Source organism: Porites lutea, chromosome 10, assembly GCF_958299795.1.
Source record: "Porites lutea chromosome 10, jaPorLute2.1, whole genome shotgun sequence".
NCBI lineage: Eukaryota > Metazoa > Cnidaria > Anthozoa > Scleractinia > Poritidae > Porites > Porites lutea.
In genome coordinates, this window is record NC_133210.1 from 26,144,017 (window position 1) to 26,159,982 (window position 15,966).

At 39.9% G+C, this 15,966-nt stretch overlaps 3 protein-coding genes and 1 pseudogene across 3 annotated transcripts in view; 2 read left to right on the plus strand and 2 right to left on the minus strand.

The window, feature by feature from the left end:
• Nucleotides 1-637: 637 nt before the first annotated feature.
• On the minus strand, nucleotides 638-1,666 carry LOC140949714 (adenosine receptor A3-like). The gene has a single exon (XM_073398852.1). The coding sequence runs from the start codon at nucleotides 1,664-1,666 to the stop codon at nucleotides 638-640; it is 1,029 nt and encodes a 342-aa protein (XP_073254953.1).
• Nucleotides 1,667-4,728: 3,062 nt separating this feature from the next.
• Nucleotides 4,729-5,757, minus strand: LOC140949715 (beta-2 adrenergic receptor-like). Its single transcript, XM_073398854.1, has one exon. The coding sequence runs from the start codon at nucleotides 5,755-5,757 to the stop codon at nucleotides 4,729-4,731; it is 1,029 nt and encodes a 342-aa protein (XP_073254955.1).
• A 6,013-nt stretch (nucleotides 5,758-11,770) lies between these two features.
• LOC140950201 (uncharacterized) overlaps nucleotides 11,771-15,966 on the plus strand; it is a 12,956-nt gene continuing 8,760 nt past the window's right edge. Inside the window, exons 1-2 of the mRNA XM_073399401.1 lie at nucleotides 11,771-11,990; nucleotides 12,101-12,114. Of these exons, the coding sequence (XP_073255502.1) occupies nucleotides 11,821-11,990; nucleotides 12,101-12,114 (184 nt within the window). The 5' untranslated portion in view covers nucleotides 11,771-11,820. The remainder of the gene's footprint in view (nucleotides 11,991-12,100; nucleotides 12,115-15,966) is intronic.
• LOC140950807 (uncharacterized) lies at nucleotides 13,320-14,358 on the plus strand (annotated as a pseudogene).

Genomic DNA, 15,966 nt, shown 5'->3' on the forward strand with positions numbered 1-15,966 from the left:
GATAGCATAAACAAACTCGACCGCGGTTTCTTGCATTGGCAGCTTTTATCATTATTTTGTTTGCCCCCTGAAAAACCACGTGACATTGCTTTTTTCCCATCTTGCTTTTTTCCCATCAGTCCTTTAGCGCGTGCAAAGATCGCGGATTAAGAATATACCCCCAGCACAAGAATCCCGCCAGCTAAAGCAGGCTAACAAGATAGCAATGCAGAGACCCGTGAAAACGCAAGGAGCGAGAAGGCACTTTTTTACCGCCACCGCCCCATTCCCCAGATCGCGTGCGTCTTATATTGTTTTTTTATCAGGCTACCTGTTTCACGGAATATATAATAATTTTACTTACAGTATCAGGAGCCGTACTTATAATTTTACAGTATTTTTTTTAATTTTTTACAGTATTTATTGTTTTATTTACAGTATTTATTGGAACAGACACATGACTGTCCCCAGAAAAGGACCCTCCAGTGATTTTCGCACCAAACCATTTTTCGAATATATCTAGAAGTGAACATATCGTCTACATAGACGTGTTCACTGAACTGAGATCTTTGATGTTGACGGTATATATAAAACGCGTCCGTGTATACAAAAAGGGACTGATTTGAGTGAAAAAAAAACAGTTCCGTGCTGGTTTTTCTTAATGTGCTGGTTGAATTATTTGCATCTCTATCCCTTCTTGTGGCTGCTTGTTTTCTCGATTTCCTAAATGGAGAATTTCCAAAAATGCTTGGCGAAATTTCTTCATGCGCCAACAGTAAATAACTGGATTGCACAGGGAACTCAACATTATTAACGTTGCCACCCAGCTCGCCAGGCAGTTTAAAACAGGCCGTTGTAGATTCACAGAATAATACATTATACTGGATACTATCATTGGCAGGTATGTTACAATTAATGTAATAAGGATGATTCCAAGGGTTTTGGCCGCTCGGTTGTTTCTTCTGATTGTTGCAATTTCTTCTACGCTTAAATGCTCAGTCTGAGATCTTTGTTGGCACCGGACTTCCAAGAAAATGTAGAAGTAAATTGCTACGATGACAATTATAGAAATCAAACCTAAAATGTTGAGCGTTACGACCGATACGTTCCAATAAACACTGTAAATGTTTGTGTCACTGTTTATTGCAGCAAGGATGCTATCTTGAATTGCCACAACTATCGTTGAAGCCCACGCTAAAAGCACAGCGACTGTTACCCGTCGTGTTGTGATAATCTCTCGATACCTTAACGGTTTTTTAATAGCAATGTACCTATCAACAGTTATTAGTAGAAGATGAGACAAGGTCGCGAAGATATGCCATCCTAAGGATAAAATGCTTACTCTTTCCAAAGCTCCACAAAATGTGCCAGTTTTTCGTAGTCGCTCCACTTCTACCGCTATTCGTATCGGCTGTCCCAGCAGTCCTGTCAAAAGATCAGCCCCGGCCAGGCACGCCAGAAGGATTGTCGCTTTATTTCGCAACTGTCCTCTTGTTGCGACAGCAAAGATCACCAGAGCATTCAACAACACAGTTGGTAAAACTGAGATGGAATTAATGCTGATTATAGCAAGCAGATGGTTGTAGGTACCTTCTGTCAGCAGGAACTCATCTCGCCATGCCACTTCCTCCAAATAAGGACATTCCTCTGATTCGTAAAATCCGTTGGACGTAGAATTATTCGACATGTTATTTTACGTTATGTAGTGGTGCTTGGTACAGAGACTCAGGAAAAGACGCGACGCAGACAAACTCAAGGCGGTTTTGAATCACAATTTTCCATCCTTTTCATTTCAAAATGCTTCCTCTCCAATATTACAAAAGAAGGCTTAAATTTCATTGGTTGGTTACGTACTTAAATAATTTCCATTTTTGAAAGGGCCGCTAAGCTGCTAGGGCGTCCGGAAGACTAAATGTCATCTGTCGACTGTTTTTTTGCGTTATTTATTGTTTAATCAGTCAGAGAGATTAATTGATTAAGACTGCTTAAGCTAATAAATGGCTATTTTTAGTAAAAAGGTGTTTGTTTTAAGTTCGATATGTATTCCTTCCGTCTCCCAGAAGAATCCGCCTTATTTTGCTAAGCAACGCTTAGTTGTGTCCTAATTAAAGGGTCGATTTTCTTTGATCGATGTGCCAACAGCTCATAGGAAATGACGCTTTCTAAAGACGAATCAGATGCAGATCTATCCTCATTTTCAAAAATTCACGGAAATGTATCTCACCTTATACCGTGGGTTTGTCCGGCGTCGGCAAATTAAATTGCCATGTTTTTTTTGTTGTTGCTAGTTTTGTTTCGTTAAAACTTGACCTGCATGATTAAAGTGTACAAAATATACACTCCAAGTTTACTGTATCAGTCCCTAGTTTGGACTTTTTGCCAAAAAGAAGAAGAGGTGGTTTGTTTCGCTATCTTGAAGGTCATGTTAGGCCCTGTTCAGACGCCGAACTTTTCATGAGCCGAACATAATTCGAATGAAGGAGGACCCAGATTTAGACCGGATGAATTGATTCAGACGCCGTCCTTAATTACAGTTGAACTAAGTTCAAAAGGCGAAAAATGCTCATTTCGGTCGAACTGCTTATAAAATAGGTTAAATAATTTATGCATATGGTCGGTACATGAAAAGTTCGGCGTCTGAATCAAAGCAATGCCGAAGTCGCACCAAAGGCGAAATTCTTGGCTGGGCTTGGCGAGAAGAACGGCTGAGCAGTTTCAAATTGAAACAGGCGTTCCTAATTGATTCAGACGCCGAAATTTCCATGTACTTAATTCAGTGTATTATTTTCGGCTCATGAAAAGTTCGGTGTCTGAACCGGGACTTAAGGCGCACTAACATTAGAGAGACTTAGAAACGCGTTTACGGCAAACGGCCAACGTCAATTTCTACCACGTGCCAGATTTTCTAACTTCCTCTCAAGGGCTTTACTGTTCGTTATCTCTACAAAAAAAAAAAACAAGAAAAAAATCAGGAAGCCAGGCAGCTGGTCTAGAAAGTCTGACGCGGGAGTCAAGTCGAAACCTAATAAAGAGAGGAGCTGCGCACTACAACCGACTCGCTCTTATCCTTATGCGCCCACCCCTCCCCACCTACCGCCCAGCCTAGTTGGCTCGAGTGGTCAATAGAAAATCAAAACGACTGACAAAGACGATTTTGAGCGTATCACAGTGTCGTAATGTTGGAACAGTGTTGCAACCATTCCAAACAATGTTGCAATATAGTTACGATGCTATGTCACGCTAAAAGTCGTCGTTGCGAATCGTCTTATGTCACATCACCGTTAGACAGCTCATCATGTGTGCAAAACGAACATTACTGCTTGAAATAATTGATATATGCTCGCGCAGAACCCGACTTATGTCATTATAAAATTCGTTTTTTAGATCACAAAATAAAATTTTACTTTGTTATAAAATTCGATTCGATTTTTACAATTTTCGATGTTTTTCTCTGCTATTTTAAGATAGCCTGCGTAGCATGCGTTTCTGTGCGGTTTCGGAGCAAAGAACGAGGAACGAGAGTCAAAGACCGCGCGAAAAATGGTGGCTCTTGTTTCATTTCTCGCGGGGTCAAAACCGAAAGTGCCCTTCCTCGGTCTTTCTTTGCTTCGAAACCAAACGGAAACGCTTGCTACGCAGGCTAATTTTAAGAGTGGGTCCTTATGGCTCTGAGTGAGTCTTAATGTCGATCGTACGTTTTTATCTTGAGGGAAATACTACAGAACAATATATTCAGTGGCGGATCCAAGGGAGGGGCCCGGGCTCTCCGCTCCCCCCCGTCTTATCTCAGGGTCTGGATGACCCCCCCCCCCCCCCCCCCCTTATCTGAAGGTCTGGATTCGCCCCTGATATTTCCACTTTTTTATAGACTGTCTGACAGCTGGTCAAAAAGGAGAATATTTTTCACCTTTCAGAAAGCATAAACAGTGGGCGAAACGAACAGTGTCACTTGAATTTCCTTAGGTACTTTCGTCATTGCACAACGTGTTCCTGAGTGGAAAAAATACAATTCAAACATTTGGAAATTAAAATCAATTTGATTTTTGCTTTTTTTGACCCAGGGAAAGGATGGATCTCCTCATTTGATCTTCTCATTGCGGTATCTTTTACTTTTAATTGTACTTCATTAGAACTCCCCCATTAATTGCTAAATTAAAGTATTCTTATATATATATATATATTTTTTTTTCACTTTAGTATACATTACCCACTAAACCAGTGGACAAAGACTTTTTCGTCTATTTCAAACTCAAGATCTTCTATTTTCTTTCAGTACCTCTGCTTCGATTCTCAGAATAATTTTTAGAAACCAAGCTGGGCGCCGGTTAACGTTTTGTGTTATTTCTGCCTTACGCTTTAAAAATTGACGATTGATTTAGCGCACATTCATTGACAACTCACCCAGGAGAAGAAGATCGAAGTAGCAATTTTATATTCTTTTATCGATCGGACAGTTATTTAGTTTCACAGTAAAATAATGATGAACAAGGAAAAAACTGTAACGTGGTTATCTCTTAACAGATGTGTTTACTTCTCAGCCTTACTAATAGGTTGAAGTTTTATAATAACAACTATATTGTGTTTTCGAAAAGTTGTATTTAGAAGAAAACCTTTCGTCTACAAAGCATCAGTGTTCACTGAATTGAGTTGTTGATAGACCGATGGAATAATCATAGTCTGCGCCGGTATACAATTAAAGAGGGAAGGAACTTAAGTGAACAAAAAAGTTATTTGGTTTTGCTTTTTATGCTAATGAGCTGGTTGACTGACTGGCACCTCTATCGCTTCTTGTCGCTGGTTGTTTTCTGAACTTCTTAAATGTAAAATTTCCAAAAATGCGTGGCGAAATTTCTCCATGCGCCAACAGTAAATAATGGGGTTGCACAGGGCACCTAACATTATTAACGTTGCCACCCAACTCGCCATACAGTTTAAAAAACGCCCTTCTAGATTAACAGAAAAATAAACGATAACAGAAATTATTGTTGGTAGGTATGTTGCAATTAGCGTAATAAGGATGATTCCTAGAACTTTGGTGGCTTTGTTATTTTTCCTAATTGTCGTAATTTCTTCTACGCTTAAATGTTCAATCTCAATTCGTTGTTGGCGTCGGGTTTCCGAGAAAATGTACAAATAAATTCCTACGATGGCAATTATGGAAATCGAGGCGAAACTAGTAACCGTTATGGTTGATATGGTCAAATAAATACTGTAAATGTTTGTGTCACTGTTTACTGCAGCAAGGATGCTTTCTTGAGTTGTCACAAATATCGAGAAAGCAAACGCTGAAATCACAGCGACGGTTACTCGCCGTGTTGTGACAATCTCTCGATACCTTAATGGTTTTTTAATGGCAATGTACCTATCAGTAGTTATTAACACAAGATGAGTTAAGGTCGCCAAGATATGCCATATTAAGGATAACATGCTTACTCTTTCCAAAGCTCCAAAAAATGTGCCAGTTTTCAGTAGTCGCTGCACTTCTGCCGCTATTCGTATCGGCTGTCCCAGCAGCCCTGTCAAAAGATCCGCCCCGGCCATGCACGCCAGAAGGATTGTCGATTCATTTCGCAACTGTTCCCTTTTTGCGACAGCAAAGATCACCAGAGCATTCAACAACACAGTTGGTAAAACTGATATGGAATTGATGCTGATTATAGCAACCAGATGGTTGTGGGTACCTTCTGTCAGCAGGAACTCATCTCGCCAAGCTACACCCTTCAAATACGGACATTCCGCTGGTTTAAATAATCCGTTGGACGAAGAAGTATTCGCCATGTTATTTTTACGTTAAGGGTGTTATAAAAGTATACAGACTCTTAGAAAAGGCGCGATGCGAACAAAATCAAAACGGTTTTTGAATCACAACTAAATTTTTCGTCCTTTCTTTATTTTATTTTTCATCAACAAAGCTTGAATTTCATTGGTCAGTTTACGTAAAAAAATGATTTCCGTTTCCGAAAGGGACACAAAGCTGCTATTGTGCATCTGAAGGCTGACTATCTTCTTACTCAGTGCATTTTAGTGTTACTTATTATATGATTAGTTAAAACATTTATTCCCAAATCCGGCTTTAAAAACGGAAGGTCGATTTTCATGCAATCGTTTTCAGACTCCACTTTCGTAAAGTCTGCCTAATTTTGTGGATTAACACTCAATTGTTTCCTGAAAGGTGCAATTTTCTTTGAACATGAGATTTTCCAAAGAAGATCTGATGCAGATACCTACTCTGAGCTAATTGTTCGAATAACGTTGTTATAGCAAAATAAGAAAAAAAGAGAATTAGAACTGCTAAGTAGGAATAAATTATTGGCACGCTCTCTACATTCAGGTCAGGATCTTATCTGACCAACATCTTTACAGACAGTGGCCAGTTTGCACTGAATTTATCCTCTCTAAACTCAGTTAATGTCAAATTGAAATATTATACCGTGCTGCTGCTGAAAAGTGTTCAGGATTATCAAAATATCAAACGTAATTTGCATGACTACTGGATTAATTCTTATTCGAGTATGAACTGCGGAAATAAAATTTTTTAAATGAAGATATGATCGTCGAAGTGGTAATTGCAATTTAAGCAATTGCAAATAAACCCGAAAAAAAAAACTTGGGACTTCAGCGGGATTCGTTTCCATGGCCTCTGCGTTAGCGCTGTAGTGCTCTACACCCTTTGAGCTATGAAGACCCACACATTGGGAGCAGGTCAATTTGTTGAGTTCATCTTAACCCATGAAAGGAAAACTTGGTCACGTGGCACAAATTGACTCTCACCGTCTGCCTTGTCTCTCTAATGTGAGTGCCTTGTCACCTGACCTTAAATAAACTAGCTCTTCTTTTGTTTGAGTCAAGTCCTAAACCTCTCTTAAAACGGCCACCTTTCTACAACGGCCACTTTCTTTTTTCCCCAAGGTGGCCTTGGTGGAGAGGTTTAACTGAGTTTGCATTAGATTCGTCTTTGGAAAGCGTCATTTCCAAAGAGACGTCTGCACATCAAACAAAATTGCGCCTGTTAGAAACAACTGTGTGTTGATTGACAAAATTAGGCAGGGAGACGAAAGGAGAGATGAAAGGAATACAGTACCCTCAACGCTCATTAACATGGCGAATAATTCTTCGTCTAACGAATTCTATATAAATCAGAGAAATGTCCTTTTTTGGGGGAAGCAGCTTAGCGAGAAGATCATGAGTTCCTGCTGACAGAAGGTACCTACAACCATCTGGTTGAGCAATCAGCATCAATTCCTTCTTAGTTTTACCAACTGTGCTGTTAAATGTTTTAGTGATCTTTACTGTAGCAACAAGAGAATAGTTGCGAAATAAATCGACAATTCTTTTGGCTTGCCTGGCCGGGGCGAGAGTGCGGATAAAAAATGAAACGTCCCAATCCAACCGGCTACGTACGATGAATCTTGTTTTAAACAGACGAGTCGAAGTTTACCTGAACTTTCTAAAATAGCGTTTTTAAGTCCTAATGAGTTGACCGTGGTAAAATAAAATAAAGTTATTCATTATTCTACAAAGTGGGGCAGCCCCCCCCCTCCCCACAAAAAAGTCGCCTCTTCCCCCTCCCCCCCCCCCCCCCCCCACCCCACTTCCACCGCCTATCCAATTCCATTATTTACAGTTGGCGCATGGAGAAATTGCGCCAGGTATTTTTTGGAAATTCTCCATTTAAGAAATCCAGAAAACAACCAGCCGTAAGAAACAATAGAGATGCAATTCATTCAACCCGATCAATGATAAAAACCAACACGAAATTGATTTTTTTGCTCACTTAAGTTAGTCTTTTTTTTGCATACACAACAGACGATCTATACATGAAAACGTAGACCACAAAATAAATAACTAAATTATGTACATTTTTTAATCAATGTGCAACAGCCAAAGTAGCAAAGCTTTCAAGTTGGCGGCCGCTTGTTTTCAAATAAGGACAAGAAAGAAGAAGGAAAACATTCTTTCATTTTAGATGTTGTTGTCGGTTCCTTTCATGGGTATACATTTGCAAGAGAGGGAGCTCTTTAAAACGTGGCCGACCGCCATTAGGCTAGAAAACCATGTTGCTTTTTCTTCCTTCTTCATTACGATGTCAATGTAAGTAATGACTATCATTACAAGAAAATAAATATCATCTTTATTACGTATTTTGCCTCACCTTCGATTTTTTTTTTTGGAGCAATAAACTGAAACATGTTTATCACAGTTCCTGGCCGAGTTGTCAATGAACTGATAGCTACCTGGTGTGCCAGTATTGAAGGGTACGTCTTTATAAAAATAATACCCTACAATACCCACTTTGATATTAAAGTATTCTTCTTGGAAGTGAAGGTGAACTCAAGCATGTTACTGAAGGCATGACCCAGAGCCTAATTTGCATATCCACTGGTTTCGGTTTGCGTGTATTGTATACCAGCGCAAAATAGCCACTTAGATATAAAAAATGCAGTAATTTTTAGAAATTTGTGGGGGTTGCTCGAAGACTCTATTGGAATACAAGAAAACAAGATTATGAGAGGCGGACCAATTTGAGGAGATACAATACGTCCCTTGTCAAAAGAACGGATAATCAAGTAGAATCTGAACTTGGTTAACTGACGTCTGAGCGAAAAGGTAGATGGACATTTTTACCATTGCCAAAGTGGAATGAAAATTTCAATGCCTTTTATTATTCAAAGGTACTTTGTCATAGATCAGTTTATCATCACTGAGTTTAGTGAAGCTGCCACTGAAGTTCCATAAAACTTCGTTAAGAACACGTGAAGAGTACGAACGAACAGGGTTAAAACGATCCGTTGTGTAATGACGAAGGTTTTAGGCAGTGTTCGTTCCACCCACTTGCTAGACTGTCTGAGAACGGTAAAAAGAGGCTGCGCGGGAGCGTACCAGCTGCCAGGCAGTTTGAAAAACCGAAAAAGAGGTTTTTGTCATTGTTTCTCTCACAACATAAATGCATGCAATCGACATTTCAAAGTCTCACTTGTAGAAAAAGTAGAACTTTCATTGAAAGTTGTGGTAAACAACTGGATATCTTTTCCAGTAATGAGGTTGGTTTCATCGCAATAGCCAAATGTGTCATTTTTAGCACAAATTGTGCATCTCGTTTGACACGCGCGAGGGTGCCGCGCAAAGGATAAATAAAAATGGCGTCGGAAATTACCTCAGTAGGAGATGAATAAATTCCATTTCTTTCCTCATTACCTCCTCTGAATTTGAGGCAAGACCTTGAAGAGAAGCTCTTTGACAATAACTCTAAATGTGAGGACTGTGAAAGTAATACTGCTCATGTTAAACACGTGAGTGAGAGTGTTTTTGACGAAGATGTCGGAGATATCGTGCGATGAATTTTCCGTTCGAACGAAATAAACAAACAAAAAAACTTTCCGGGAAAAGGAGGGCGGAAAGTTACTACAACAACAACAACTAATAATTATAAGTAATTTTCCTCAAATATATCTTTGAATTCATGATAATTACACTCCACCAGCTTCAAAGAAGGTCTCAATGGGTTGGTGGCTTTTACGGTTATCGAATGAAATTTTGGCTCTTTTACGGCTATCCGTTGTTGTGTTTTTTTTTCCAGTTACGGTTAACAAAACAGTTAATTATTAATTTCAGCTCTTTGAAACAAAAGAAATATTTACAATCTTAATTAATCTGTATTTTAGTATCTTTAAAGTAAAATAAATAGGATCATACCCGGATGAAATGAGTTATTCTTTTTTAAAAAAATTAAGATTTCTAAGCATTTTTGTGCAATTTTGCGGCGTAACCAGCGTTGCTAAATAACTTTGTCCTCAACTAGAAACCACAAAATGTAATGAGCCAATAAAATTGTTGAACGACCTTCTTCACCCGAAACACTCAAGTGAGTGTCTTCATTTTCACCCATTTCAACTAACCCTGAACAATTAACAATATTGTGACGGTCACACGTGCCTGACACAAAAAATCTTCAGATACGCATGATACCACGAAGGCTAAGTGTACGCTTCGATAGCGTCTTGTTGTTTCTGCTGAAGCTCCTAGGTCCTCTGATCAAGCTTCTCCAACAGTTCATCAATTGTACAGTGCAGTGAGCCTTCAGCTTGAGGATTCTTCCTTTCACAACGTTTAATCTCCTTTATAAGAGAACTAAATGATGTGAAAGAAAGAAACCTCACGAAACAGCCTCCTCTTGATTTCCTCTCGCGATTTCTTTAGCCGCTGTAACTCTTTTTTCAACTTATTTTCTTTTAACTTTTTCGATCTTTGGCCAGATCGGTGAGATTCTTTTGAGATTTTTCCAACTTCTCTCTCTGGATCTGATTATTCTCTTCCAGCCACTGTCGCTCTGATCGCAGGTTATAAATCACTGCAGCTGTCGGGCTATGATAGCATTTTGTTGGTTTACAATTGCTAATAGCTGCTCGTAGCTATATACATCTGTGCCATCCTTAGTCGACGGAAAATTTCAAATTCTTCAGAAGAATTTTTTTGGGGGTAAAAATCACTTCACCACTCTATATAATCTTTCCGTTAAGTTTCAATTTCGTTTTTCTTCTTCCAAAAGTGAGGTTTAATTTAGTGATGTCATAAACAATCCTTGTTGCTAATTTCTTTTGCGCGTGCAAAGGCTATTTATGAGCTGCAATACTAACGGTCAGCACCGGTGCATTTGTAGACTACTAGTAGTCCCCATTTTTCCTCAGGGATAGTAGAGCGAGGAGCGCGCATGAAATTAATCAACCCACGCGAGAAAGGCGAGACGCGGCTTTCCCTGAGAAAAAATGGGGACTACTCGTAGTCTAGAGCATTTGTGTTTTTAGTAAGCTATTGTCTATTGTGATGTGGGGTCGAGTTGTTTGGTCAGTATTGTTCAGTCTCTCTTCAACGTTTTCGTTTTAGCAACAGGACGGAAACGTCAGTTGGCGAAGGCGTGCGCAACTCATTCAACTGTCTTGACCAATGGCAGAGCGGTAAATTAGGCAGTTGGGTTTAGTCCTTTCCGCACGCTTTCCCCGTCGTCAACTAACGTTTCCGTTCTGTTGCTACATCAGCCTATTGTTAATCGCACTAGCCTTTGAGCACTAAACTTTTCATAGTGAGCGAGTCCGCTATCCTCGGTTTCTTCCTAAGAGACCTCTGCTAGCAAGGAAGCTGATGACGAACAAGAGCAGAAGATTAAGAGACTCGGCCACAAATTTATGACAACCCATACTTTCGGAGCTTTTCAAATGGCCTGAACGGAATGGGGGAACCACAGTGCCATTACAGGTTTGGAGTTTTTTTTGCGATAAACGTTTTCTTCTTTTCTTCTTTTTTGTACTACAATCACGTGAGTCGATTCGGCCCCTAGTATACATCGTTTAATTACCAAAAGGAAGATTATATCGATCTAATTTTTTATACCGCTCAACTTACTTCAGAAAGGACAGCTGTCAGTCCTGACCATAGTTCCTTGGAAAGATAGCCATGTTTTGTTGGAAACTGACTTTGAAACATTGATTTTATTTTTACGTTTATGCATGCATTAGTCGCATTAGCCTTATCCCAGTGTTACCCAAGCGGTATAAATCAACTAATGGAGCAAGCGTCGAAAAAAAGACTTGGCCTCTTACTATTTCTAGTGTGAAATGTAGAGAAGAACTGATCTTATAGACTTAAAACGAAGAGGAGGTTGGAGGATCCTAAGTATCCCACAGTATATGATGGCTTGACATGAAGTACTTACCAGGGAACCTCTAGCATTGACCGAGTACAATGACAAAATGGGGACTGGTACCAAAGTTTTTGTCCCATAATCCTTCTAGGTCATTTAAATTGAACATGGCGGACACAAATTTGGAAACTCCAAATTAGAAAGAAATGGGTAAATACAGCTCCGATTCTGACGACGATAGACGAAAGAAATACAAGTCTTCTAAGAAGCGTGACAGACGGAGCAGAAGCCGGGAACGACGGAAAAGGTCACGTTCCCGGGAACGGAAGCGAAGTCGATCAAGGAGTAGTAGTTATGATGACTACAGAAGGAGCAGGTTTGGAATTCTGGAACCAACTCATTTTCAGTCGCGTTTCTTTGTTTCCCTGGTAAATAAGAGACTAATTTATGATCGTCTGCTTTTCCTTCTTGCTAAAAAAAAATCAGATCAAGTCGAAAAGGTGAGTAGCCGCCGTATAAACTTTTTACGTCTGGCAACTGATTATGAAGCACTGATCTGAAATAGTAGAAGAGGGTTGTCAAAAAGATTTCAAGTAGCAGGAGAATGAGGGAAAGAAGCCAGCACGCTGACTCGTCTCCAGTCGTCTCTCATTCTTAGTATTTGGTTTGGAAGACTAAGCGCTTCCCTAGTAAATAATAGGCTGATTTAGCAACAGAACGGGAAAGTCAGTTGACGACGGCATGCACAATTCAAACAACTGGCTTGACTAAGTCAGCCCAATAGGCCGATTTAGCAACAGAATGAATGACGACGGGAAAGTGCACAGAAAGGACTGAACGTGGCTCCCGGTGCCCAATTTGCAGCTCTGCCATGGGTCAAGTCAGTTGTTTGATTTGCGCAGGCTGTCATCAATAAATTGACATTCCCGTTCTGTTGCTAAATCAGCTTAGTTAATGAGTAGAGACAACTTGGAGACAACTGGGGACAAGTCAGGCCTGCCGGGAGCCAGAGGCCCCCCACCAGGTCAGGAGTCTGGGGGCCGCACACCATAATATCCCTAGTGATATGTGTTTCCCTTGTAGGGGAACACATATCACTTGAGAATATGTGTTTCTGGTTAGGGGAACACATATCACTATACACGACTTTCATAATGGCCGACGGCGCGCCGGACTGGGATTGATTTCCGCATGGAAACGAGGCTAGTGAGGCCACGCTTGGTTTGAGTTGTAAAGGATCAAAGTGTCTTGATCGCTTTATTCAGGCACAATATCTGTTCAATTTAGTTGAATTACTGACCGCGAAACCGTATAATTATCAAGAACGAAAGCCAACTCACTGCTGTGTGCCAGAATGCACAAAGAAAGGCTGCCGTGATGAAAATGGAAACAAAATATCGTTCTTTAAATTTCCGATCGATGACCCTTAGTTGAAGAGGAAATGGCTACACGCTATAAGAAGAGATGAAGGGAAACACTTCAAAGTGACTGAGGCTACAAAAGTATGCTCCAGACACTTCAGGCCAGGTGAGATTAAGAAAACCCTCGCCGGTAAAAATGAACTGAGAGCTGGAGTTGTGCCTTCCGTGTTCGCATGGATTAGAACATGACCACGCAAGAGAAAGGATCCGATTGCACGAAGCTTCGAAATACCTCCAAGTAAAGCAGCCCGTAAATTAAATGTTTCATCCCGTAGATTTAACGGATGACGTTCCGGTTAACTCTGCAAACGACTCAATTGAATTCGCCGAGCGCCGATGGAAGCACGTCATTTTCTTGCACTGTGAGAGATGCGGAGATGCAAACAGAACCGAAAATTGGAAGTGAGACAGAACTTAGACAGCAAGTATTGGAACAAAAATCTCAGTTGGAAATTGCCTTTCGACGTATTGAGGCGCTTCAAAAACAATTATTTTCGGTAGACAGATTTAAAGAACATGACTCTTAAATGAGATTTTACACTGGTTTCCCAAATTGGAGCACATTTTTGGCTGTCTTTAATTATTTGAATCCAGGAGATGAAGGGGAAAACATAGCCTACTGGCTTTCTCAGTCAAACGTTTTTGTTCCATCGGAATTCTATGACGATTCAGAGGGAGAACCGTCAAGAACACTGGGCAGACCAAGAAACTTGAGGCCAATTGATGACTATTTTGCTGTTATGTGAGACTCAGAAAAGGCCTACCTGAAGAACATCTTGCACATCTTTTTAACGTTTTAGTATCTACAGTAAGTCGGGTTTTTATTACCTGGATTAATTTTATGTACCTAAGGTTAGGGCAAATCAATATTTGGCCTTCTAAAACAGCTATTGACAAAACTATGCCGGAGGATTTTAAGAAAAAATATTCATCCACCAGAGTTATTATTGACTGCACGGAAGTTAGGTGCCAGATGCCAAGTAGTCTACAACTGAATGGTGAATTGTTCATACAACCCTTAAAGGTCTCATTGGAATCAGTCCCGGGGGTGCCATAACCTTTATAAGTCAACTCTACACAGGAAGCATTTCAGATCGGGAGATAGTTGCGAGAAGTGGTTTCCTTGATTTGCCTTTTGAAGACAATGACTCAGTCATGGCAGACAAAGGGTTCACCATTCAAGATCTGTTATCACTGGGAGTTTCCTTAAACATTCCCCCATTTCTAGGAAGTTCTAGCCAAATGCCCGCTGAGGATGTTGTGAAGACTCAAGAAATTGCCAGCTTGCACATACATGTAGAACGTGCAATCAATAAGATATAAAATTTCCACATTTGGGATGGGGTTATGCCCCTCCACCAGCTTGGCCTTGTAAACCAAATGTGGTCTGTGTGTGCTATATTATGTAATGCGCAACCCAACATTATTTCTATTTAACTGCAAGCTTAGCCAAAAAAAAATCATGTGTTAGTCATCCTCTCAATAAATTGAAGCTACCAGTATTATGTTCCAACAAATTTTAATGACTATTGATATTAATTTTACTTTTGTAAATGTGTCACTGGTACTACCTTGAAACAACCTAACATTAACCTTGAAGTCTCCATGTGAAAGGGATTGTGAACGATCCAATTCTCCTTTATGGTCTCCCTATTCATTCCATATACATATGAAACTGGTAACCATAATTAAAACCATAATTAAAGAACTATAATTATTAGAACCATAATTAAAGGGTGGCCTGTAAGGAGGATTTGTGTTGTTGAATCAGGCCAATAAAGACATTGTCAAAACTGCCAAGACAGACAAATGAATAGCCTGTTCCAGGTATTCAGATAGTGGGAAACAGAGCAAAATAAAGTGAACATGAAAAAGTAAAAAATAAAATAATTGCTAGCCAAAAAAATAATTGGCACCTGCTTTTACTTGCACCTTTCCCTACAATCTGAATGCCTGCAGTAAGATAAATAAAGCTATTTGTAAGCATTATAATTTACAAACAATATCAGTATAATAAGATGGGAAATGTGTCAAAATACAGTTTTTTCGTGCACAAGTAGTTGAAACAGGTTAAAACAATGCATCTTAACACCAGGTGCACAATTGAAACATGCAACATTTTGAGGAAATGTTCATTTAATACCTAATAAGCTTCAGCTGAATTTTGAAAATCTGCTGCTGCAAATTTCAAAAAATGCTCAAAGTAATACTGAAGAAGTTCGGTCCTGAGGTTTTGCCAATAGGTTGCATCAAATGGTATTCTCTCAATATAAATCCCCTTTCCAGTATACACGATAAAGTCACACCACTTGTCCTTGAACTTGGGCTTTAGTGAACATTGGCATTTTGGTCAGAGAAGTACTCCATCCGTTGTCAGGATATGTAACAGGACTGATATCTGTGAAACAATAAGAAACAATTTTTGAATTTAAACGGACACATAAATTACTTACAAAAATGGCAAGACAGATTGGAGTAAAATGTATAGAGAATAATCTCGCACCTTGAATTGTGATGGCTCTATGCTTGATGCCGACGGTGTCCTTCTTCGTTGCTGCTTTCTTTTGGTATACAACCCGTTGGGATCAGGGTCAACAATACTTTTATCTCTACCAGACCGGATGTACTCTTCCACTCTGAGAAAGGAATAAAAACACACTTCAAAACGGCGAAGACAACGACTTGCAAGTGATGAAGGCAAAGGAGACAAAGTGATTTCTCACCTCTTTACAAGTTCTGCTTTCGTTTTAAGGCCTTTCGCTGGGTCACCCCTACACTTCAACCAAAACTTAAGCTCTTCGTTTTTCAATTCAGAGGGTTTTCGGCCGCAAAGTGAAGCGCCAGGAATATCATTTTCTTCGAGAAGCGACCCGCCCAACGTTGCTAACGCGGCCATGTTTGTTTTGTTATGGCCTCACTGGCCTCGCTCTG

Bases quoted from the DNA above. Each gene is read 5' to 3' on its own strand.
- LOC140949714 (XM_073398852.1), bottom strand. From the start codon at position 1,666: ATGTCGAATAATTCTACGTCCAACGGATTTTACGAATCAGAGGAATGT.
- LOC140949715 (XM_073398854.1), bottom strand. From the start codon at position 5,757: ATGGCGAATACTTCTTCGTCCAACGGATTATTTAAACCAGCGGAATGT.